Source organism: Arvicanthis niloticus, chromosome 6, assembly GCF_011762505.2.
Source record: "Arvicanthis niloticus isolate mArvNil1 chromosome 6, mArvNil1.pat.X, whole genome shotgun sequence".
Taxonomy (NCBI): Eukaryota; Metazoa; Chordata; class Mammalia; order Rodentia; family Muridae; genus Arvicanthis; species Arvicanthis niloticus.
In genome coordinates, this window is record NC_047663.1 from 52,817,481 (window position 1) to 52,843,014 (window position 25,534).

The 25,534-nt window shown below is 46.5% G+C and overlaps 1 protein-coding gene and 1 non-coding gene across 9 annotated transcripts in view; one reads left to right on the forward strand and one right to left on the reverse strand.

The window, feature by feature from the left end:
* Pfas (phosphoribosylformylglycinamidine synthase) overlaps positions 1-25,534 on the forward strand; it is a 29,012-nt gene that overhangs the window by 634 nt on the left and 2,844 nt on the right. For 4 of the 8 annotated variants that reach the window (XR_013111251.1, XM_076936553.1, XM_076936555.1 and 1 more), the window contains exons 2-29: positions 1,664-1,764; positions 2,526-2,653; positions 3,516-3,619; positions 6,868-7,044; positions 13,354-13,489; positions 14,141-14,246; positions 14,859-15,048; positions 15,172-15,277; positions 15,553-15,693; positions 15,812-15,936; positions 16,046-16,174; positions 18,105-18,236; positions 18,358-18,486; positions 21,054-21,127; positions 21,239-21,395; positions 21,701-21,762; positions 21,870-22,031; positions 22,280-22,396; positions 22,525-22,656; positions 22,904-23,134; positions 23,287-23,467; positions 23,555-23,638; positions 23,853-24,008; positions 24,190-24,309; positions 24,564-24,709; positions 24,805-25,012; positions 25,119-25,210; positions 25,291-25,405. Coding sequence is in view for 7 of the 8 variants with exons in the window: in XM_076936553.1 (XP_076792668.1) it covers positions 3,607-3,619; positions 6,868-7,044; positions 13,354-13,489; positions 14,141-14,246; positions 14,859-15,048; positions 15,172-15,277; positions 15,553-15,693; positions 15,812-15,936; positions 16,046-16,174; positions 18,105-18,236; positions 18,358-18,486; positions 21,054-21,127; positions 21,239-21,395; positions 21,701-21,762; positions 21,870-22,031; positions 22,280-22,396; positions 22,525-22,656; positions 22,904-23,134; positions 23,287-23,467; positions 23,555-23,638; positions 23,853-24,008; positions 24,190-24,309; positions 24,564-24,709; positions 24,805-25,012; positions 25,119-25,210; positions 25,291-25,405 (3,421 nt within the window). In the remaining variant the exon portion in view is untranslated. Of the gene's footprint in view, positions 1-1,663; positions 1,765-2,525; positions 2,654-3,515; positions 3,620-6,867; positions 7,045-13,305; positions 13,490-14,140; positions 14,247-14,858; positions 15,049-15,171; positions 15,278-15,552; positions 15,694-15,811; positions 15,937-16,045; positions 16,175-18,104; positions 18,237-18,357; positions 18,487-21,053; positions 21,128-21,238; positions 21,396-21,700; positions 21,763-21,869; positions 22,032-22,279; positions 22,397-22,524; positions 22,657-22,903; positions 23,135-23,286; positions 23,468-23,554; positions 23,639-23,852; positions 24,009-24,189; positions 24,310-24,563; positions 24,710-24,804; positions 25,013-25,118; positions 25,211-25,290; positions 25,406-25,534 lie in introns of those variants that run through there. The other 4 variants (XM_034505154.2, XM_076936557.1, XM_076936556.1 and 1 more) reach the window with 4 other exon arrangements.
* LOC117712259 (U6 spliceosomal RNA) lies at positions 20,679-20,785 on the reverse strand. The gene has a single exon (XR_004607307.1). It is a non-coding gene; the product is annotated as a U6 spliceosomal RNA (small nuclear RNA).

Here is a 25,534-nt window from a genome sequence, read left to right on the forward strand (position 1 = left end):
GGAATTTCCAATAATAATAATAATAATAATAATAATAATTTTAAAAAAGCCCTGGGGCTGGAAAGGTGGCTCAGCACTGACTGCTCTTCCAGAGGTCCTGAGTCCAAGTCCCAGCACCTACATGGTAGCTCACAACCTATCTGTAATGGGATGTGATACCCTCTTCTGGTGTGTCTGAAGACAGCTACAGTGCACTCATATACATGAAATAAATAAATCTGTAAAAAAATAATAACCCTCAGAATATATGCTCAACTTGAGCTTGCTCTGAGCCAAACTATTTTTCTATGTCTATGGTCAAGCTGCTTTATGTCAGCAATATGGGATGGCTGGCAGCCATGAAGCAAAAGGAGCTTCCTCAATGACCATGTGTTCTATAGCCTGGGATTCACCTTTGAGGATTTGTAGGTAGAAACAATGGGTTTGGACTGGGTCTTCTCCCACCATCTCATTGGTATAGGTATGGTTTAAATTTCGGGTTACTTTAACATTGGTGGAACAGGTCAGAAGCAGAATGGGTAAAAACAAAGCGCCAAGCTGCTGTCTGAAACAGCACGAGGAGGTTTTTTACCCTTTAAGGACCTCCACTCAGATAAGACTGATCCTTTGCTTTATCCCAAAAAAATCTCCGCATGAGCCAATAATGAACCAGAGCTGACTATTGTGTTTGTTTCCTTTTGCTTTTTAAGATTTCATTTTGGTACTGGAGAAATACCTGAATAGTTAAGAGCAAGTACAGCAGGTACCTCTTACAGATCAGTTCTCAGCACCCTCATCCAGTGGCTCACAAGTGTGTAACTCCAGCTCCAGAATCTGGCCTCTGAGAGTTGAGAGCACCTGCTGTCTGGTGCAGTGCACAAGCTCTCACACGAGTTGGCGATCCTACGCCAAGCCCTCTCAACCACTGAGCCAGCACCACCCACGGGGCTTTTAACAGCTTTCCGGCTTCTCTAGTTCTATCACCCACAAGCATCTTCCAACATGTTTACAATTTTTTATTTTGTCCTTATTGTTCCTGTTCCATTTGGTAAACTCTAGTCATTTTACCTTGGTACAAAACCTCCCCACACCCACCCCTGCTTTTTAAATTTTACTTGGTTTGTTTCTTGTTTTAGAGTCGGGGCTTCATGTACTCCAGATTTACCTCAATGCTATATAGGCAAGAATGACCTTGAATTTCTGATCCTCCTGCCTCCACTTCCCAAGTGTGATTACAGGAGTGAGGCACCTTTTTTTTGTTTTGTTTTGTTTTGTTTTTTGTTTTTCGAGACAGAGTTTCTCTGTGTAGCCCTGGCTGTCCTGGAACTCACTCTGTAGACCAGGCTGGCCTTGAACTCAGAAATCCGCATGACTCTGCCTCCCAAGTGCTGGGATTAAAGGTGTGTGCCACCACTGCCCGGTGCCTGGGCAACATTTTATCACATAAAAATTCTTCCCAATAAAAAATATATATATTCTCATATCCATATATGCCATATATTTCATAGCCTTTCTAAGCATATAGAGGTGAAGTCTTTACTATCAGAAACAGAGCAATATAAATAAATTTACCAGCTTAATAAAGAAAGCAGTGTACTCATATACATAAAATAAATAAATCGTAAATAAATAAAAGGAACCTAAATTTATTTAAACATTGTCTCTTGTTTCTTATCTGTTGCAGGTCTTAGACTGGCTGTATTGTGTTAAGCAGGGTCTTTAAAAAAGATGTTTTGTGAAGGGGGCAGTGGTTGCCCAGGCCTATAATCCCAGTCTTGAGTCTCGGTGAGTTGGAAGCCATCCTGGTCTACAGAGCTAGTTTTAGGACAGTCAAAGCTACACAAAGAACTCTCGGTTTTTTGTTTTTTTGTTTTTTTGTTTTTGTTTGTTTGTTTGTTTGTTTTAAAAGGCTTTTGGGTGTGCTTTCTAGGTTTCAGTCTGAAAATCTCAGACTGTTACATTCTATCAAGATCAAGGTAACAGAAGTTCTAAACTGAATGACCTTGGAAAAACCAACTTATCTTGCTTAAAGAAAGAAGGCAGATGGACGAGAAAATACAGAGAGCCAAAAAGTTTTACGTCTTCATTTTTTTAAAAAAAGACTTACCTATTTATTTCATGTATATGAATACACTGTAGCTATCTTCAGACACACCAGAAGAGAGCATCAGATCCCATTACAGATGGTTGTGAGCCACCTTGTGGTTGCTGGGAATTGAACTCAGCACCTCTGGAAGAGCAGGGCAGTGCTCTCAACCGCCATCACTCCAGCCTACATGTTAACTTTTTAAATGTAATTTTGGCTAGTGTACTGGATAGTTTTGTGTGTCAACTTAACAACAAGTTAGAGTCATCAGAGGGGATGTTTTGTTTTTAGACAGAGTTTCACTGCACATCCTTGGCTGGCCTGGAACTCACTATGTAGACCAGGCTAGTCTAGAATTCAAAGATTCTCCTGTCTTGGCTCTGGCCTCCCAGTGCTGGGATTACAGGCTTGGGCCTCTAATGAGGTTCTTGTTTGTGACTCAAACTGCCCCAACCTACAGCAGGGAGCAGTGGCCCCCTCCCACAGCAGGGGCGTGGTCGCTCGGGCCCGCGCAAATCTGGTCTCGAGGTGGCGCTCTCTGATGACGTAAAGCCCGCCAAGATTCGGGCGCCGCGTGAACGGCTTTAGGTGAGTGAAACTTGTGCGTCCTTTCCTGAGTTTGTTTGCCGATGCGGTTCCATTGCTCACACATTCAAACCGAATCCAGGCCGCGTCGTTTTCCCCATCAGGCCTGTCTGGGTCCAGCTGCATCCACGTGCCTTAGGTAGAGAGCCGTCTGTTGGAGCGCGTGTTCTGCCGGCACTTGGTGTAGGTGGACGACCAGACTGAAATAGGCCCCTCTCATGGTCCCATTCATTCGTCAGGAAATGGATCGACCACCTGCTTTGTTTCAGGCACCATACTAGCCGTTGGGAACACAGCCCCGACGTAAAACCCTGTTTCATTATTTCTGAAACGTATATTTCGTATATTGGGAATGATAGGCAAAAATCTTAATAACTGCAGAGAGCTGCTGATGTAGCTCAGGGTCCTGGGTTCGAGTCTTACTACCTCATAAACCAGGTGCTGTGAAGAACATCAGGAATTAACCAGGTGCTGTGAAGAACATCAGGAATTAACCAGGTGCTGTGAAGAACATCAGGAATTACAGCACTCGAGAGGTTTTGGGAGTAGAAGGACTAGAAATTTAAGGGCATCCTCAGTTATACATCGAGTTAGAGGTCAGCCTGAGCCAAATGAGACCCTGGGTGTTTGTCTGTGTAACCCTGGAACTTCTGTAGACTAGGCTGTCCTTTAATTCAGAGAGATTCACCTGCCTCTGACCCCTGGGATTAAAGGCATGTGTCACCTTTGCTTCTTCTTCTTTTTTTTTTTTTTTAAAGAAGACTGAGTGTGTATGGGGGGTGGGGAACACTGAGACATGGTGGGAATAAAGGGTACATTCATTTAACAACTTGTTTGGTTGGTTGGTTTTGTTTTCTTGAAACAGGGCCTCTTTATACAGCCCTGGTTGCCTTGGAACTATATAAATCCTGAAACTGAGATTCACCTTCCTCCTGGGATTCAGGGCCTGTACCACCATGCCTCACAGAGGCAAGTGTTTATCCATTAAACCATCTCACTAGTATAGAAGTCATGATCTTTACACTATCTTATGGCAGATAGGATGTGGCTGTGCAGTAGAAGAATCAGACCATTGAAGAATTCAGTGCAACTGGGTGTGGTGATGCATGCCCCTAAGCAAGAAGACTGAATTCCAGACCAGCCTGGGCTATATGATAACCTGACTTTTTTTCATAAAACAACAGCAACAAAGAAAACAATACATTGATCAGTCCAAATGAATGATAATGGTGACATTGACTTGTGAGGCAGTAGACCTGAAAAGGCAAGAGATTTAATATATGTGTGGAAGCAGATTTGTTCTTAAATTGATTACATGGAGAGGCTGAGAGAAAAAGAACAGTTACGGTTGGCTTTAGTTTTCCTTTTTCTAGTTCTGGGGATTGAACCTCAGGCCTTGCACATGCTAGGCAGGTGCTTTATCATGAATCCTATGCCTGTGCATTCAGGTGAGCAGCTGTTTGGATGGAAAAGTGTTCCCTGTAATAGAGAAGAGCAGAGGCATAGCAAACCTGGGGCTGCCGGCAGTACGACAGTTACTGCCCAGCTTCCAGCTCCCTTCCCATGAACTCAGTAAACTATTCCTCTCGAAAGAAGAAAAGGGGAAGAAGAAAGAGGAGTCTCTTTATAAGTCTAGGCTGGTCTCAAACTCACTGTGTAGCCAAGGAACATGGAGCTCGGGATCCTCCTGCCTCCATATTCCATGTACTGGGATCACAGGAATATGTGCCACTTTGCCCAGGTTTTATGGTCCTGGGAATCAAACTGGCCCAGGGCCTCATGAATACTAGACAGATATTTTGAGTTAAATATTCAGCCCTTGTTGGCTATATTTATGACCTGTATGTATAGATGTGTTGGTATTTAAATATACCAATCTGGAGTCTTAGAGATTCACTGTTGGGAAAAGTTGTAGAATATTTTGGCAAATATTAGTTTTACTGCTATCAAATTGACATTTTAAATTAACAGTTGGATGGTGGGAGTTTCATTGGTTGATTTTACTAGGTAGTCTTTAAAGCACAGGACTGGATGAAACCACTTAACACAAAGGAAGAGAAATAAGGACAGAATCCTGGGCACCTAACAGTTAGAAGCTGAGCAAGAGAATAAGAGTCAGCTTGGGTTACTCAGAACCAGCCAGGGAAAGAGCTTCAGAAGAATATTGGTGTCCTTAAAGCCACAAGAGGAGCGTGAAGAAATAGAAAATGAATTGACTCACTTGCTGCTGAGAGGGCTTGTAAGAACAGTTAAGTAGCCCCTGGATTGACAGCTGCACAATACTGGTTATGGACAGTGTACTAAAAGAATTCAGTTTTCTTAGAAAAGTTTTTGTCCCCAATCTGTGATCAGGCCCATCACCTTAGTATTCAGCCTGTATCTGAGCTCCTGAAACACTTGAAGACAGAGAAAAATCTGTAAAAGTTAACTTTCTTCTTCCATTAAGTGGGTTCTAGGAATCAAACTCAGGTAATTAGGTGTGGTGGCACGTGTCTACCTGTTGAGCCATCCCACCAGCCTTTGGAGTAATTTTTTGTATATATATATTGTATATATATACTGTATATATGTATATATATGTATACACACACACACACATACAATACATACTGTGTAACCTTGGCTGGTCTGGAGCTCACTGTATTGACCAGGCTAGTCTTGAATTCACAGAGATCCTCCTGCCTCTGCCTCCCAGAGTGCTGGGATTAAAAGTGTGTGCCAGCGTGCTCAGCAGCATTCAGTTTTGAATGAGTCAGGTTTGAGTCATACAAGTGGAAATGTGAAGTAGTAAAATTTCTTTCCCTCGTGCCTCCCCTGGAAGAGGCAATGTACATCTGTGAACCCGCATGTGGGCAGATAGTTGAATGAATGGTGCAGATTAGAGCCCTGAACTCCAAGGAAGCTTTCTAGAAGGGAGGTGATGTGAGCACTGGGCAGTGAGAACATCTCCGAGTTGGTGTAATGAGCTCACCTTGAAGAATCAAGAGACACAGAGTTGGTGAGCAAAGGCGTGCTCCTGCTGTGAAGCAAGGAATCAGAAATTGGGACAGATTCTATCCAGCTTTGGATATATTGAAAGCAGTGAAACCATGATCTATTACTCAGTGTCACCAGCCAGGTCTAGTCCATTCTTATCCCCTAGATTTGTGCCTCAAATAACTGCTGTGACAAAGTACTGTAGACTGTACAACTCATTAACAACAGGACTTCGCATAGTTCTCGAGGTTGGATGTTTGAGGTCATGTTGGTGTCAACATCCAAAGCAACCCAAGCAGTCAGAAGAGTCCAGCAGAGCAAGAGCTTTATTTGAATTGACCAGTCAGAAACAACAGCATAGACTCTGGAGCTGACTGGGTCTTTGAACTTTCATAGTAGAAAGTACTTAAGCAGATGACAAAATTTTATTATACTTAGACACTACTGATGGATCAGGGCCACAGACTCGAGCTGATGTGACCCCAAGCCAGAATGGTCCAGTTTTTTTGTTTGTTTGGTTGGTTGGTTTTGTTTTGTTTTTTCAAGACAGGGTTTCTCTGTGTATCCCTGGCTGTCCTGGAACTCACTCTGTAGACCAGGCTGGCCTCGAACTCAGAAATCTGCCTGCCTCTGCCTCCCAAGTGCTGGGATTAAAGGCGTGCGCCACTACCGCCCGGCTTAGGAAGTTCTTCCTATCAGGTTGGTGTTTCTGTCCCTTAGTGTTAGCCACACTGAGCCAAAATTGTACAATTTTTAAAAAATTATTATTTATTTTATGTATAAGTACACCATTGTCTTCAGACATACCAGAAGAGGGCATTAGATCCCATTACAGATGGTTGTGAGCCACCATGTGGTTGCTGGGAATTGAACTCAGGACCTCTGGAAAATTAGATGGTGCTCTTAAACACTGAGCCATCTTTCCAGCCCGAAATTGTATGATTTATTTGTTCATGGTAGCATTCTTAAGACCTTGCCTGGGCCAAAGGAAGTGCCTATATCCCTTGCTCCCACACTATGAATGTGTGTGTGTGTGTGTGTGTGTGTGTATTTATGCCTGGAGGTTGTGCCCAGGGCTTAGAACATGGTGTACTGCTAAATCATCCCATTCCAATCTGAAAAGCCTACATTTTGCAGGATAAGTTAAAAATTTTTCTGGTTACTGTTTTCCTAAATCCCCCTATCTCCAGTGTCTGGTCTGTCCATGAAATTTAAAATCAACCAATGTTATTTTTTTTTAGAAACCGAATTCATCTCTAGACGGTCATCTGCAGAAATGGCCCCTGTCCTTCACTTTTATGTCCACTCCTCTGGCCATGAGGGGACAGCATCTGGACGTGTTCTTCGGAGACTACAAGAGAAACTGCCAACACTTCAGTGTGTGGAGACTGAGCTGTGCTACAATGTACACTGGGCAGGTGAGGACAGATGCTGGGTTTAAATTTTGTTTTGTTTTTTGGTGGGCTGTTTGACTCTGAATATTATGTAGCCCAGACTGGTCTTGAACTCTCTCTTTGACTAAGGGTGACCTTGAACTCCTGATGCTGCCTTTACTCTGAGTGCTGGGCTTACTAGTGTGGGTTATCACATCCAGTGTCAGGCATTTTGTTTTTTGTTTTTTTTTTTTATTTCTTTATTACATTTTGTTTTTATTTTATTTTTAATTACATTCATATATGGATTTGTATGTGTGCATGAATGCAAGAGTTCAGAAGGCAGCTTTGGATCTCCTGGAGCTAGATGTAGAAGTGGCCTTCTGATATGGGTGCTGGGAATCGGTACTCAATACCAGAGTCTTCTGTAAGAGCAGATGGTAATATTAACCCGAGCCATCTCTTTAGCCTCTTGTTTCACTGATTGTCATGTCCCACTCGACCAGCAAGGAAGACGCAAACAACCGGATCCTTCTCAACAGCCTTTATTGTAGAAGCCCTTCATCATTCTTGCAGGGGACCCCGAACACCCGGAGCAGGCTGCTTATATACCCAGCCCTGGTCTGGGGAAATGCGCGTGGAGGTGCGCGATTGGTTGGAATTGCAGTGCTTCATTAACATATCCCACTCGATTGGTTGGAATTGCAGTGCTCCATTAACATATCCCGCTCAGGAGGGGTTGGCGCCAAAACTGAGTTTGCCCAAGGGTGATTGCATGTGCAGTGCACTTGTTTACCAGTAGATCATACCGAAAGCCGGCATCATCTTGACCAGCCGAGTCGGGTCGGCGGCCTACATCTCCCCCTTTTTAGTTTTATTGCTAACCCTGAGTCACAGAATGAGTACATGATAGATGCCCTATAAGTGTAGTTGTACGGTGAGGGAAAGCAGAGGCCTGATCCCCTGTGCAAAATGAGATATTGTAATGGGTTTCTTCTCTCGTCGTCGTTGTGCAATGAGTAATACTTCCCATACCCATCTCGATGCCTTTTGACGGGCAAAGAAGTGTTTTGGCATCAAACCTTTGTGCAATCAGGCATACTTTCGGGAAATCTATCCATGCTTGTGGAACATTCCCTGTCGAGTGCCCACTCGAAAACACCTCAAACTGCCAGTAGTGCACTCCTCAAGGGCTCGTATCTACTGAAACCCGCTCATAATTCCTTTAGGGTTGCAAGCCAAACATGGGGAGGTTCACCATCCTCGATAGTGGCCAAGGCTTGGTAGACTACGGTTTTGTGCCTGGCATGGTCTCTTTTTAGTTTACATAGAAGCCACATGCAAAAGATGCAACCGGCAAACACCATGGCCCCCCAAATGAAGACTCCCGCCCACTCTTTAAGATGAAACACAGCTCCAGCAATCCATGTAGCAAGTCCACTGGTGAGTCTAAGCGAGTGGAGTTCATTGTCACAACGGCTATCCGCAACCGCCTCATCAAAGTTTCAAAGTCCGCCGACCAATTACCTGTCAAAAAACTAGAGAGCTGGCAAGACAGATTAGCAGCTTGAGTATAATTTTGATATTGAACAGCAGTAACACACAGTCCAGCATATCTCCATTCACATCCAGTTTGGCTCAACTGCCACAGTACATCCACCTGGGCAGCTGTTATACCAAAATCTCTCTTGGCTCAAAACTGTGCCAAAGTATTAGTGGCATCCACCGTGATGGGAAACATCACTCTCCCAGCACATGCTATAAAAGCAATCAAGATTACTACAAACTAGTTGGCTCCTATAAGGCTGAGTAGTATTACTAACAATAAACACAAAAGGTGCCCAAATACAAACAGGAGTAGGACTAAAGGTAATGTTTTTTCCAAACCCCTCTCCTACAACTGTCTCATAAAAGGATAGTCTATAATCAATGCCTTCATTGGTCACCTGCACACCCGGAGAGGTGGAATAAGAAAAATTTTTGTACTCCATGAGACCCTCCCCCAATCATAACAAAGGGTGACAGATCTGTGCAGCTACCATTCACTCCACAAAGCAGCCGCACATCAAAAGGATTAGCAGGCATAGCTATCCTGCCAAGTAAAATTAAGGCCAGCATAGTTGGCATTAAAACTGGTACCAATATCTGGTGAAAGGTAAAAAAATTCTTTTTTGTTTTATGCTAATAAGTATGACGCTCCACAGCAGAGCGACCAGTTACATCAAGTTGTAAAAAATTTTAAAGTAAAAAGACAAGAGAAATAAGTTCTCTCGGGGTGCGGCTATAGCCAAATCTCCCTTTTGTTTTAAAAACATTCTTTAAGAGTACGATGGGTTCTTTCCACCATACCCTGACCTTGTGGATTATATGGTAATCCATGTTTTATGGACACTTGCATTTGTTGACAAAAAATTTAAAGGAAGCAGCTGTATAGCCAGGGCCATTATCAGTTTTTATTGCCCCACGTTGCCCATGCTTCTAAGCAATGAAGAATGACATTCTTTGCTTTTTCCCCTGACAAGGGGGAAGCAAAAATAAGACCTGAACAAGTATCCACAGGTACGTGAACATATTTTAGTTTTCCAAATTCTGAAAAATGTGTTACATCCATTTGCTATAACCATAAAGGCAGCAATCCCTTTGGATTCACTCCCACCCCAGGGGGGTGAGTGTAAATGTTACAATCTGGGCAATGGATCGCTATTTGTCTAGCTGTTTCTCTGGAAATTTTATACTTCATTTGCAACGTTTTGGCATTAACATGAAAAGTCTTATGAAATTGGGTGGCCAGCACTACTGGGGAATCAAGAATACTAGTAAAAATAAACTCTGTGCGTAGCCATATCAACTTCATTATTAGCAGCACTAACAGGCCCAGGTAAGCCTGTATGGGCTCTCACATGCTGCACAATAAAGGGAAATTCACGTTCCCATATCAATCTTTGTAATATTGTTAACAAATTATAAATAGGACTGGTCAATTTTATCTTACCAGTAGCTTCTAAAATCTTTAAAACCTTTACTACATACAGAGAATCTGATACTAAATTAAAAGGTTCTTTAAATTTATCAAAAACTTCTATTACAATTTTTTAATTTTATAATTTGAGGAGAGGCAGGAGCAAATTGAATCACCACGGGATCATCAGTATTAAATTTATATGATCCACATCCAGTTTTAGAACCATCAGTATATATGACAGCAGCACCAATTAAAGGGCTACTTTTAGTCATTTTTGGAAAAACAATAGGATGAGATTCAAAAAGTTGTATCAATGGATGCTGAGGATAATGATTATCAAATTCTCCAGCATATTCACATTTTAATACTGCCCAATCATCTATGGTAGCACACAGAACGTACAATTGATTACTATTAAAAGGTATTATAATTTTAGATAGCTCCGTACCAAAATGTTGCAAACACTGTTGCACACCTTCCAAAGCTAATATTGCAATGGCGGTAGGTTAATATTCAACAGTTCTGGTTATTGATATTTTAGGATGAATCCATTTTAATGTCCCATGCTGCCACAGCAGAAGCAAGCCCCAGGGGTGCTTCTTTTTCCCCTAGTCAATTGCATTACTGCAGCAGCAAGGCCATACATTTGAAAGAAGCCCTCCAATTTCTCTACAGGCCTTCATCCATGCCTCAATGCCACGAGACTTGTAAGGAATGATGGCATTGTGACATTCTTTGGTACATTGCTCAAAAACTAATTGCTGAATTAAAGACATTGCTGTATCTGGATCACCAAAAATTCTTCCAGCAGCCTCCATCATACATGCCACAAAGTTGGAAAATGGCTCCGTGGGTCCCTGAATGACCTTTGTCAAGTTTCCTGATACTTGTCCTTTATTGGGCAGGGACTTCCATGCCTTTATGGCCATGGCATTAATTTGGCCATAGCCCGGCAAGGGATAAGCTGTCTGATTTACGGCCCATTGACCCTGTCCCATTAACATATCAAAGGACCATGCAGCCTGGCCATCGACTTGGTTAGCCTGAGTCTGATTCTGAGCATACTCGGTGTACAGGCTCTTCCAGTCGAAATATTGACCTGTGGTTAAACAGGCTCGGACTGTACCCATCCAATCCAATGAAGTCATGGTGTGTAAGGATAATCTCTCCAACAATGCCTGAGTAAAGGATGCATTAATTCCATATGGTTGGACAGACTCAGCCAAAGCCTTTAGTTGTTTAAAATCTAAAGGCTCATGATATCTCTGTTGATTGACATCCTCAAAAACAGGGAAGGCTCCTGCGGCCTCCTTCCACGTCTGAGGGCAAAAGGAAGATCTCTGATTCAATGGTGGGGGCTGCGGAACCTCCACATAAGGCAGCATTCCTGCAGGGGAGCCAAAGGCGGTGCACTGGTGCACTTTTCTCCCTTCCTCTTCCTTTCTCCTTTTTGAAAGGGCTATAGCCTCCATTTTGGCTATCAACTCTTCTAGATCTTCCTCCATTTTGTCTAACTCATCCTCTTCCTGTTTGCCCTTTGTCTTATTATACTCAGGATTATAAGATGGCGCCGTCGGCACCTCTGGTCCCTGATCTGTCTTTGTCTTATTAACGTCTCTTCGATCGGGACCATATCTTTTTTGTGTATACTTAGCGGCCTCTTCTTCAAGCTCTGCTTCCTCCTCGGAGGCTAACCCTGACTCATCGGAAATCTCCAACTCTTTCAAGGAGGGGTAAATTCCTGTGATCCCCTCTTCTTTTTTCTCCTTTTTATCCTTTTCAGGCCATTTAGGCCTGTCTTGTTTTGCTAGCTTTTCCTTTTTCTCTATCTTTGTGTCCCTTATCCTTTTTTCTTTCCTTAAAAACCCCATCCTCTTCTGACATGCTCTCCTGGTGCTCTTGAAGCAGTCTCTGTCCCGCTTTCACACTCTTGACACATCTTTTATCGTCCAAGCAGGCGTGTATCATGCGCCAAAGAGGCCTCACCCCAGATTTCACTGACCCTTCCTCAGCCTCCCTATCGAGATCTTGACCCAATTTTTCCCATAAGCCAATGGTTAGAGACCATTGGGAGCGAACCATGTCTATCCCATGGGGCTACTCGGTCTATCTCATGCAAAAAGCTCTCTAGGATTTTTCTCTGTAGTTTAAGGTTTCGTTGCCCAAGAAGCTCTCGCAGTGCACTCAAAAATTGATTGGAGGGAGTGTTCCCCATGTTACTTACCTACGTGAGACTCACACACGGGTCGACAGGCGGAGTTACCTACCTCCGTCTTACTGTCGACTGCGGACTGCGGGCGTTCTTCGTCCCAACAAATACACTCTCGCCCGGGCTGATGGCAATTCAAACAATAACAGGCAACAATACTGAAACCAAAAACAAGGACAACAATGACTGCAGCCACCAACAGAAGCATAATCAGTCACAGGGCTTACCAAGGGACTTACTGCTCCAGGCTCCGGAGACTTTATTGCTCTTGCCTCTTCCTTGAGGACCTTCTCTATTGTCCCACTTTAACCTGGGAGCTTACCGGTACCGCCACTCTAAGGTGAAGAGTTCTGGATCCACGAGAATTTCTCCTCAGTTTCCCTGTTCCCGGTCTTGCCCCAGGTTTCAGCACCACTTGTCGCGCCTCACTCAACCAGCAAGGAAGATGCAAACAACCGGATCCTTCTCAACAGCCTTTATTGTAGAAGCCCTTCATCATTCTTGCAGGGGACCCTGAACACCCAGAGCAGGCTGCTTATATACCCAGCCCTGGTCGGGGGGAAATGTGCGTGGAGATGCGCGATTGGTCGGAATTGCAGTGCTTCATTAACATATCCGGCTTGATTGGTTGGAATTGCAGTGCTTCATTAACATATCCCACTTGGGAGGGATTGGCACCAAAACTGAGTTGGCCCAAGGGTGATCGAATGCGCAGTGCACTTGTTTACCAGTAGATCATACCGAAAGCCGGCGCCATCTTGACCAGCCGAGTCGAGTTGGCAGCCTACAACTGATTTACTGATTTACTCCTTTCCTGATGTACTTGCGCACCAGCGCATGGGTACTCACATGTGGGAGTGAGAGGACTCTTCCTTCTACCATGTGGTTTCCTGGGGATCAGAACTTGGCTGCAGGTATATTGGTTGTGTTTGTGTTTTACCTGTATGCATGTTTGTTTACCATGTGTGCCTAATTATCTGTCCTAAGTACTGAATTCTGATTTTGTGGTTTTGCTTTTAACTGGAGGCAGATCTCTCTGTAGCTGCTTGAAATGTAGACCCAGCCAGCCTAGAACTCAGAGAGATCCCTTGTTCTTCTTTCCATAGTGCTGAGACTGGGTATTGGTTTCTTAAAGGTAATCTGGTACATGAGGCAGTGTCTTGAGGTGCCCTTGTCTCTACAGCTGAGACCCTTCCGTGGGCTGAGGAGATGAAGAAGCTGATGTGGCTGTTTGGCTGCCCTTTGCTGCAGGATGATGTTTCTCAGGAGTCCTGGCTTGTTCCTGGTTCCAATGATTTGTTGCTGGAGGTGGGACCCAGGTATGTGTCAGGTGTCTTCCTGGGCAGCTTGTTCCCATGTTCCCAGGCACAACTCCGTTTCACACTCACCACCTGCCCCTCACCTCCACTCCTTTCCCTCTCAGTCTTTGGCAGTTTTCCTTGTTCCGTACTTCTCTCTGCCTAGGAAGTCACACAAATATTTTCCCTGTGTGGGCAAATGTCCTGAAAATTGAACTAGCTCCCAAGTCTATTCTAGAAACAACAGCTTACGCTCTGAGAACTTTAATCTGCACTAGTTTCTCTCCATTCCCATTTCTTAGGGATTGATCATGCTGAGTGAGCACTGTCCCATTGAACAGCTTTTCTTTTGAAACATGATGTTGTTAAGTTTCCCATACTGAGTTTCTGTATGGCTCCGTGCACCTGAATGTAGTGCCAATGGAGGCTAGAGGCATCGGATCCCCCTAGAGCTAGAGTTTCAGGCAGGTGTGAGCCTGACATGGGTGCAAGGAACCAAACTTGGAGCTGTCTCTCCAGCCTCTGATTGGTTTTTGAAAGCAAGTGTCCTTGGCACCCAGTCTGAGAGAGGAGGCCAGTGGTGTATTGGGTAGATAGCAGTGGGCAAGATCCACCTTCCCAACTGGTTCTTGCCAAGACCCTCAGACCATAACCATCTTACTCTTTCCTCAGGCTGAATTTCTCTACTCCAGCATCAACCAACATTGTTTCTGTGTGCCAGGCTGCTGGGCTGAGAGCTGTGGATCGAGTAGAGACCACCCGGCGCTACCGGCTTTCGGTAAGGTGTGGTGGGAGATCAAGAGGAGCAAGTGGGCCAGAGATTAGATCCTAAACTCCAGGAGAGTCATGGGAGAAGCAGGGGGAAGGCTCTTGGCTTTTGGCCTGTCCTGTATGTTTCTGTTGGGTTGTTTGCTGCTTGAAGGTACCTGGTTGAAGGGAGAATGGGCCAGCCTGAATTCCCAGACTTATCTGTACATCCTTTTATTCTAAACAAAGACACTGTATGGATCTGAGTATGCATAGCTCTGTGGTGGGAATTTACCTAGTATATAAAACCCTGGCCTTGATATCTGCACTAGAATGGAAAAGTGGTACTATGTAGTAATGAAGTAAATAACTTGGAGGCCCAGAGTGAGTCCTTTCTTTCTGTTCTTCAACCTTTTCTTCTTTTTGTTTTAAAGAGGATTTATTTAATGTATGAGAGTACGCTGTCACTGTCTTCAGAAACAGCAGAAGAGGGCGTTGAATCCCATTACAGATGGCTCTGAGCCACCATATGGTTGCTGGGAATTGAACTCAGGACCTCTGGAAGAGCAGTCAGTGTTCTTAATCACTGAGCCATCTCTCCAGCCCTGTCTTTTGTTTTCTTATGACTTTATCTTCCCACCAGTTTGCCAACCACCCTACAGCTGAAATGGAAGCCATTTCTCTGGCTGCCTTACATGACCGGATGACAGAGCAGCACTACCCTGACCCCATCCAGAGCTTCTCTCCGCAGAGCATCCCAGCCTCACTCAAGGGCTCCATCGACATACTAGCTGAGGGTAGGCCTGCCCTGGAGAAGGCCAACCAGGAGCTAGGTGAGCAGGAGTCCATGGAGGATGAGGGGAAGGAAGGGCCTAACACAGTCCAGTGGGACTACTGAGATGTGCACTGTGGTGGCCTGGAGCATGTTGTCAGCTCTTCTGGGATTTGTCTCCTAGGTTTGGCTCTTGACTCCTGGGACCTGGATTTCTACACCAAGCGCTTTCAAGAGCTGCAGCGGAACCCCAGTACAGTGGAGGTGTTTGACTTGGCTCAGTCCAATAGGTGAGGAGGAATACCATTGTCTGCTGCGTTGGCCCTTGCAGTCGGAAGGGAATACCACAAGTGCTCTTCCTGCATCTCCTGAGGGTCTGGCCTCGTTACCCTGCTGGGAGTCTACTGTTAAATCTTGCTTTTACCTTGCTTTGCTTCTGGAAAAGCCACAGTGGCAGAATATGTCTCTCTGAAGTATGAATTGGCTGTGATCTGTTGAAAGCTGTTGGGAAGAGCAGCACTGAGGAGTGACCACGTATCTTTCCCTCCTCATGTCACTCTTGCAGTGAGCACAGCCGACATTGGTTCTTCAAGGGCCAGCTCCATGTGGATGGGAAGAAGCTAGCGCGCTCCCTCTTTGAGTCCATCATGAGCACTCAGGCATCCTCCAACCCTAACAATGTCCTCAAGTTCTGTGACAACAGCAGGTTGGCTGTGCCCTGGGCAGAGGGGATTTTGGGGTGGAGACAAGGGAGGCTTTGGACCCTGGTTGGATTGGCATGGTTCTTGGGAAAGAGAGAGGGTATAGAGTAACTGTGTCTGTAGTGCAATCCAGGGGAAGGAAGTCCAATTCCTGCGTCCTGAGGACTCGACACGACCAAGCTGCTTCCGGCAACAGGGGGGACTTAGACATGTTGTCTTCACAGCAGAGACACATAACTTCCCCACAGGTGAGTTCAGTCCCAGGCCTTGGGGCTGAGCCTAAATTGTTCTTACTTCCATGGAGGGTATTGGGAATGGTTTTATCTCTGTATTATCTCCTTTGCTGTTTCTTTGCAGGAGTGTCCCCCTTCAGCGGTGCAACCACAGGCACAGGTGGCCGCATCAGAGATGTCCAGTGCACAGGCCGTGGAGCCCATGTGGTAGCTGGCACTGCTGGCTATTGCTTTGGAAACCTGCACATCCCAGGTTTTACCTTTTTCTTTTTTTCTTTTTTCTTTTTTAATTTGTTTATTTTATATATGTGAGTACACTGTCACTATCTTCAGACCCACCAGAAGAGGGCATCAGATCCCATTACAGATGATTGTGAGCCACCATGTGGCTGCTGGGAATTGAACTCAGGACCTCTGGACCTCTGCTCTGTTAAGAGCAGTCAGTGCTCTTAACTACTGAGCCATCTCTCCAGCCCACCTTCCCTTCCAGATTCTCTGTCCTGACAGGCACCAACACTTACAGCTCTTAGGTGTAAAGGCTGGGTATCTTTTCTTGGGAGGGGGAGCTTCAGAGTAATTACCCTGCTGACCATGAACATGAGCAGTATAACAGGGGAAATTGGATGTTGCCAGACTGGATTTTCTTTAGAAACCAGCATTCACTTAGTAAGAAAACATGAGACTGGGGTATCTTATGATCAATGCTTGCCCACCAAATCCAGTTTCTTAGAATACCTTAAAAGACTAAGGGACAAAACATTTCCAGAGAAGATAAAACATACACATTTGTTCTCTCCATAACAGAGGAAAGTATGGATCCCACCATAGTCGAACATGGTGAACAATGATTTGTATTGGAGTTACTCATAAGGAATATGGGTGAGGGTTGTTGACAGGAACAGAAATGGCTCGGAGACAGCTGCATTGCTAGGGCCTGCCCCAGCGTGGGTGGCGTGACAAAAGCTAGGAATATGAAGCACAGAGCACAGCCTGCCAGCAGCTCAGCAGGCTGTAGCCTCCTTCTGAATGGCTCTGGTCTAAACCTCTTCCAGGCAGCTCCTCTGGTTTCTGCTTCTTCTAGGCAGCTGGTCTGGCCTAAGAATCTTTAGCTTGGCTCAGTTAGTAGTCAAGGGACTCTCATATTTATTGCTTACTCTGTTGGGGAGGAGCCTAGTGGATCTGGTCAGTTTCTGGGACTTTCTAAAGCTGTTTTCAGTTGTTTATCTTCCTACTTAAAGAGCATCTCTTGGGGGTGGAAGAGGAAACTTACACAGTGGGCTGGAGAGATGGCTTAGTAATTAAATTTGCTAGACTCGCAGGAACTTCAGTTTGGTTCCTGGTTCCCGGCTCCCTTGGTGGTTGGTTTATACACAGGTCCCTGTGTGATGATAGCTCTAGGTGGGGATCTAATACATCTAGTCTCTGCAGACACTGACACATACCCAAATCATTTTACAAATGACAAAAGTCTTTTTTAACAAAGAAGGTGTGCTGGGCGTGGTGGCACACATCTTCAGTCCCAGCACTCAGGAGGCAGAGGCAGGTGTATCTCTGAGTTTGAGGCAGTCTGTTCTACAGAATGAGTTCCAAAATATCGAGGGCTGCACAGAGAAACCATGTCTTGGAAAACAAGAAACAAAAACCCAAGTGGCTCAAAGGATAGCTTAGCAGGTAAAATTGTCTACTGCCTCATGTAAAGCCCCAAGTTTGATTCCCAGCACTCCCCCTCCCCCATACACACATGCAAACAACACACAAGTGCCTTTGTGGGGAGCACTTAAGCAGTCTGATTTTAGGCTGAGTGGTAGAGTTCTTTCTTAGCATGTGCAAGGCCCCGGTGGCACTCAAGAAGCATGGGTATCTATGTGAGTTTCAGGCCAGCAAGAGTACATAATGAGACTCTGTCTCAAAAACAAAACAAACAAACAAACAAAAAAAAACAAATGAATCAAAGTCCTATCATGAGACAAGGAAAGGCAGGGAATTTGGAGATAGGAAACAAACCACAAGGGTGGCTTCAGTCTTCTGAAGATATGTCCTCTGGCTTCCACTTTCTTTCTTTTAGTGCTGGTGATCAAACCCAGTGCTCTGTGCATGCTAGACATATGCTGAATTACCGAGCTGCCTCTCCAGCTCTTGTCTTCCATTCTTATAGTCTACTGAACCTTATCTTTCCACCTCAGGTTATAATCTGCCTTGGGAGGATTCAAGCTTCCAGTATCCTGGGAACTTTGCCAGGCCTTTGGAAGTTGCTATTGAGGCCAGTAATGGAGCATCTGACTATGGCAACAAGTTTGGAGAACCAGTGCTGGCTGGTGAGCCTTAGGGTGTATAAGAATAACTGATGCTCCTGAGTGGCTTGTGGGTGTGGTGAGTCCCAGGGCCTATGGTGTTACAAACACTGTGGGACTTAACCTCTTTCCACTTCCACACTAGGATTTGCCCGTTCTTTGGGTCTCCAGCTTCCAGGTGGTGAGAGACGGGAGTGGATCAAGCCCATCATGTTCAGTGGAGGCATTGGGTCCATGGAAGCCAAGCATGTAGGCAAAGAGCCCCCAGAGCCAGGTGAGAGCCACCACCCTTCTCTGCATCCAGCCAGCATCCTCTGTAGCCTGGGACAGCCGCAGGAAGGAGACTGAAGGCATTTACATTTAGTTTATGCATTTATATTTAGCTTTATACTCAGGACTTTTATCTGCTGGCTCAATTAAATAGAACAAACATTTATTGAATGCCTAACAGTTGTGTGGTGGGTACTATGTTCAGGGCTGTTATCAAAGTCCCTGGCCAGCTGGATGGCTCAGTTGGACAAGCAAGTCTGATGACCTAAGTTCAGTCTCTGAAACTCATGATGGGAGGAGGAAACTGACACCTGGCAGTTGCCCTCTGACCTCTATGTAAGTGCCATAGTGTGCTGGCGTCTGCATGCTTGAGAATTAAGACCAGTCAGGTGGTGGTGGTACACCATCAGAGGCAGTCAATCTCTGAGTTCAAGGTCGGCCTCATCTACAGACTGAGTTTTATGACAGCCAGGGATCTCAAGAGAAACCTAGTCTCCAGGGCTACATGGAGAAACCCAGTCTTGAATAAAATCATTAAAAACAATAAAAGAATTAAGAAAAAGAAAGGGTTGGAGAGATGGCTCAGAGCTTAAGAACACTAATGCTTTTGAAGAGGACCTAGATTTAATCCCAACACCCCATGGTGGGTCGCAACCATCTGTAAGTCCAGTTCTACAGGATCTGTGGTCAACAGGTACACATGGTGCACGTGTGTACTTGTAAGCAAATACTTATATACACACATATATAAAAAACATAACTAAGTCTCTAAAGAGACTAGTGTCTAGGTCCTGTTGATTGGATAGGTTACTTCCTGGGGTGTGGTTCAAGCCTTGAAAGACTTGGCAGGAGATAAAGCTTAGTTGGTAGGAGCATGACTAACATGAGAAGATCCTGGGGTTTGATTGGAGAACCTCATAAACCAGGTATTGTGGTCCTTGACTGTAATCCTGTAGCAGGATTTTCCCTGTCCAGTTACATTAAAATATTAGTGTAGTAGGAGGCCTGTGATTGTACAGGGGAAAGGGAGGCGGAGCTAAGAGTTGGAGAGACAGGAGAGCAGGCTCAAGGAGAGGAAGGAAACAAGATAGAGGATGGACAAGAAGATGTGGTCCCATGTGGTTTTAAATAGCCACAGGTAGGTATGATTATAATATAGGGATAGAATAATTGGGATAACTGTCTGATCTTGGTGGGCAGCTTGTATCATAATTTGGCTCTGCAATTATTGTGTGGGCATCTTGTGAATTGAGAATTTATTGTTATATAAATCTGACTGGTTAATTATGAGCTTCAAGAGTTTTGGCCGGGTGGTGGTGGCGCACGCCTTTAATCCTAGCACTTGGGAGGCAGAGGCAGGCGGATTTCTGAGTTCAAGGCCAGCCTGGTCTACAGAGTGAGTTCCAGGACAGCCAAGGCTATACAGAGAAACCCTGTCTCGAAAAAACCAAAAAAAAAAAAAAAAAAGAGTTTTGATTTTACCAGGTTACTGGGTATTATGATATCTAACTGCAAGGTAGGGGTGGTCATGGCATGGGGCTGGCGTGGCAGCGACCCTACCAAGGGGAAATTAGCGAGTCGAGTGGAGACATCTGGAGGGGTGGGGGGGCAAAGAGTCTGCCGAGATGAGAACACCTCGTTAGAGGATTACTGGAATGTGAGACCACTGACCACAGGGGTGTTATGGCTGAGAAGGAACTAGTGGCTCCAGAGACAAGCAAACTGGAGCTGGCTCTAGATCCTATGCCTCGAACACATTGTTGTTGCTCAGCTATTTGGTCCTTCCTGTGGTATTTCCTGCTTGTATAGACAGATCCAGGTGGTTGCCTTTTTTTTTTTTTTTTTTTTTTTTTTTTTTTGGTTTTTCGAGACAGGGTTTCTCTGCATAGCCTTGGCTATCCTGGAACTCACTCGCTAGACCAGGCTGGCCTCAAACTCAGAAATCCACCTGCCTCTGCCTCCCAAGTGCTGGGATTAAAGGCGTGCACCACCACTGCCTGGCCTCTTTTTTCTTAATATATTTATTTTTATTACTTTTATTTTTTGAGATTTTAATAGAATTACATTTAATTTTTCCCTTCTCTTTCTTCCTTCAAAACACTCTGATACATTTTTCTTTGCTTTCTTTCAAATTTGTGTCCTCTTTATCATTAATTGGTTTTATATACATCAGTGCACATATATTCATATTTATAGAAAAATATGGAATGCTCCACAAATTCACATGTCATTCTTGTGCAGGGGACATGCTAATCTTTTTTGTATTTTTCCAGTTTTAAAAAATGTGCTACCAAATTGAGTACCTTTCTTTCTTCCTTCCTTTCTTTCTTTCTTTGTTTCTTTTGAGATAGGATCTCACTATGTAGTCTTGGCGGTAACTCCTAGAATTTCCTATGCAGACCAGGCTGGCTTCCTCAGGTTGTGTGGTTGCTCTTCCTGCTCAGTGGACTGTTACAGTGCTGTCCCTCGTGTCTGCCTCTTCTGCAGTCTGCCTCTTCTGCATTCCTGTTGCCTTGCTTTCACAGCCTTCTGTGTGGCTTCTGGTTCTGGTTCAACCTTCCTTCCTTGCAGGCATGGAGGTTGTAAAGGTTGGGGGTCCTGTCTATAGGATTGGAGTTGGGGGTGGAGCTGCTTCATCTGTGCAGGTGAGTGAGAATTGTTAAGGAAGCCAACTTTCCTATCACTGGGCCCTTGTGGGTACTAGTGTTGGAGCTTTCAGGCCTCCCTGAGATGAGCTGTGCCTTGTGCTTCCTCAGGTTCAGGGAGACAACACTAGTGACCTGGACTTTGGAGCTGTGCAACGGGGAGACCCGGAAATGGAGCAGAAGATGAATCGTGTGATCCGAGCTTGTGTGGAGGCCCCAGAAGGAAACCCCATTTGTAGCCTCCATGACCAGGGTGCTGGTGGCAACGGTGAGGGAAATGGTCAGGACAAGGGACTCGGTCTACTTGGTCTGCAACAGATTTGCTTTAGAGAGAAGCACTAAGGATGTGCAGCCAACCTCCAGGCTCTGCTGCACTTTTTACATGCTGGACAGCCTGGGCCAGAGGGGTAGACATTGCTGCTATTGTGGGAGACTAGATAGTAAGTGTAAAGCAGCAGCTCTGCCAGGGACTCCCAGGATTTCAGGTACTCCTCTGGAGACCAGAAACTCCCTTTGTTTTCCTGGGACTGACCATGACTGGATTGCGACCTCTCCCTGCCATTCTCTCAACAGGCAATGTCCTAAAGGAGCTGAGTGACCCAGCAGGAGCTGTCATTTATACAAGCCGCTTCCAGGTGCATAGATTTCATCCCTGAAACCAGGCTATTCTCTCTCCCCAACAACACTGTGAGGCGAGGCAGTGCTCACTGACCCTTCCTTTTCTTCCTTCATGTCTGTGCAGCTGGGTGACCCAACTTTGAATGCACTGGAAATCTGGGGGGCTGAGTACCAGGAGTCAAATGCACTTCTGCTGAGGCCCTCTGACCGGGACTTCCTGAGTCGTGCCAGTGCCCGGGAGCGCTGCCCAGCTTGTTTTGTGGGGACAATCACTGGAGACAAGAAAGTGAGTTGTCACCAACAATCCAGAGTAGATGCTGTAGGCAGGCTTGGGCTGCCAGAGTGTGTGGGCTTGGGGGAGAAGTGTTGGAGGAGCAAAATGAGATCCAGTGAAAAGTGCACAGGAGGAGCTCCCCCAGGAAGCCAGACAGGACAGGGTGGGGACATTTTTTCCTACTCTCTGGGCAGATTCCCTGCCAGTGTTCAAGATTTCATTTTTTTTTTTTTTTCCGGGGCTGTCCCTGGGGTCCACAGATCGTGCTGGTGGATGATCGGGAATGCCTGGTAGGAAAAAGTGGCCAGGGAGATGCTCCCCACCCAACCCCTGTGAACCTGGATCTTGACTGGGTTTTGGGAAAGATGCCTCAGAAGGTATGTGAGCCAGGAAGGGGGTGTATTCTACAGTGGCCTTTTTGGCATACTGATGTCCCCTTGCCTTTGTTTGTCACTAGTGTGCCCTGCCCTTCCCAGGTGCTTACATTTGGCCTCCTCCATTTCAGGAGTTCTTCCTCCAGAGAAAACCCCCTGTGCTGCAGCCTTTGGCTTTGCCCCCAGAGCTGAATGTGCGGCAGGCTCTGGACCGGGTCCTCAGGCTGCCTGCTGTGGCCAGCAAACGCTACCTCACTAACAAGGTCCTCCTTGTACCCCACTTGGCTGCTTTAGCCTTCTGCATTTTTCCCTGTCATTCATCCTGGCTCTCTCCCCCACTGGGGTTTTCTAGGCTGTAGGAATGAAGGGGTTGAGGGCAGAGCATCTTCAATGGCCTACTGTCCTGGCTACCCATCCACCTTGATACGTTCTTACTTTCAGTTCAGGGGCTACCCCACCCTTCTGTTGACCCTTGCCTTCTCGGTTGCCAATTGCATCTGTGTTCCATAGGTGGATCGCTCTGTGGGTGGCCTTGTTGCTCAACAGCAGTGTGTTGGGCCCCTGCAGACTCCTCTGGCTGACGTGGCTGTCGTGGCACTGAGCCACCAGGAGCTCATAGGGGCCGCCACAGCCCTGGGAGAGCAGCCAGTCAAGAGCCTGCTGGACCCCAAGGTTGCTGCAAGGCTAGCTGTGTCTGAGGCCCTCACCAACCTGGTGTTTGCTCTGGTCACCGATCTCCGAGTGAGTCCTCCATGGCTTTTGTCCTGCAGTTCTGGGCCTCTGCGTCCATCAGTCACTCTCCCTCTTTCCTACTGTTTTTGGCACACAAACTACCAAGCCTTCTGCATCACTCTTCCTCTCCAATGCCATGTCTGTGTCCCCACTATTCCCAGGATGTGAAGTGCAGTGGGAACTGGATGTGGGCAGCCAAGCTCCCAGGTGAGGGTGCAGCGCTGGCCGATGCCTGTGAGGCTATGGTGACAGTGATGGCAGCACTGGGTGTGGCAGTAGATGGTGGCAAGGACTCCCTCAGCATGGCTGCCCGGGTCGGCACTGAGACCGTGCAGGCTCCTGGTAAGGATGAGGCCCTTGTGAAAGGGAAGAGGGACCTGTGGGCCTGGGCTGGTTCCTCACTTGGTCTCATTTCTCCTTGCTTCATAGGGTCACTGGTCATTTCAGCATATGCTGTCTGTCCAGATATCACAGCCACTGTGACCCCAGACCTCAAGCATCCTGGAGGGAAAGGTATGACTCCATCTCCCTTGTCCTTGTGTATCTGTTCTGAGCTTATTCCTTGCTTGAGGTCGACTTTATGAGTTCTGATCCCCCTCATCTCAGCCCTGAGCTGCGCTGCTTTCCAGGACTGGCAGTTGGGTGTCTTTCTGTTTACTGTGCATGTGGTGCTGGGAACACTTTAAGACAGGGTTTTGAGCTGCTGTCCCCTTCTCTGGTTCCTCAGGTCATTTACTCTATGTGCCTTTGAGCCCTGGGCAGCACCGGCTGGGAGGAACAGCTCTGGCCCAGTGTTTCTCTCAGCTCGGGGAGCACCCTCCTGATCTAGACCTTCCTGAGAACCTTGTGCGTGCCTTTCATATCACTCAGGGGCTGCTGAAAGGTGAGTGGGGCCCTGGTACATAGGTGCAGACGTGGGGGGCACTTGCCTCCTGAACAAGTGAGGTGCTTACAGCTCAGATTCTCTCCTGTGAGTGCCCGCCTTGTCACACTCACTAGCTTTCCAGATGCTGTAGAGCCATGGGCTTGGCCTGAGATGACTGAACTTTTCCTTGTTCCTCCAGACCGCCGTCTTTGCTCAGGCCATGATGTCAGCGATGGGGGTCTTGTCACCTGCCTTCTAGAGATGGCCTTTGCTGGGAATTGTGGGATAGAGGTAGATGTACCTGCCCCCGGGATCCATGGTGAGTTGCTTGGGTCTAGCCTGTTTTCTTTCCTTTACTTGGAGACCTTCTGGTGTAAAGAATGCGGTATCTCTGACCCTATCTCCTGAGTCTCAGCTGAGTCCTTCATTGCCACCTTCATATTCTGAACTGAGACCCTCTAAGACCTCTCATAGTGTCTGGTACAGCTTCCATGAGCTCCTCCTCTAGACTTCATCTCGCCTGAGTCCTGGCCCTGTCCCAGTCATCCTGACTCTCCCCCATCTCTTTTCCAGCATTGCCTGTGCTGTTTGCTGAGGAGCCGGGTCTGGTGTTGGAGGTACAGGAGGCAGATGTAGCCGGAGTACTGCAGAGGTACCAGTGTGCTGGCCTACACTGTCTAGAACTAGGCCACACAGGCGAGGCTGGACCCCAGGCCACGGTGAGGAAGCCAGGGAGAATGTAGTGTTACTGTGAGCCTGTCAGCAAATACCACTCTGAAACCATCATGAGGCCACACTTTTCTTCCCTCTGCAGGTCCGAGTGTCAGTGAATGGGGCTGTGGTTGTAGAGGAGCCTGTTGGACAGTTGAGAGCCCTCTGGGAGGAAACAAGTTTCCAGCTGGACCTACTGCAGGCAGAGCCACGCTGTGTGACAGAGGAGAAACAGGGCCTGAAGGAGCGGACAGGACCCAGCTACTGCCTGCCGCCCACCTTTCCTGTGGCCTCTGTGCCCTGTAAACCTGGTAAGGAAGTGTGCACAGAGGCTTGGGTGCTTGGATCTGCCCTGAGGAAGGTATCTGGGGTTTTAGAATGGATAGGTAGCATTCTGCTCAAAGACACATCTTGCAGGTGGTCCCATCCCTCGAGTTGCCATCTTGCGAGAAGAGGGCAGCAATGGAGACCGAGAAATGGCTGATGCCTTTCACTTGGCTGGCTTTGAGGTAAGCCCGGTGCCTAGCAGAGCTGGAGACCTTGATGTTGTCATGGCTGTCCTCTAACAGTGTCCTCCCTGTCTTGTTAGGTGTGGGATGTGACCATGCAGGATCTCTGCTCTGGGGCCATCAGGCTGGACACGTTCCGTGGTGTGGCCTTTGTGGGTGGCTTCAGCTACGCGGATGTCCTGGGCTCTGCGAAAGGTCAGTGTGCGGACTACTGCATCTGCCGTTCCCACATTCCCTGGTAAACTGTCCTTGGCTGCTTCTGCCCAGGCTGCCAACTTGTTGCCCCCACAAAGTCAGACAGAGTGCTCTGGTTCAGGACCAGAG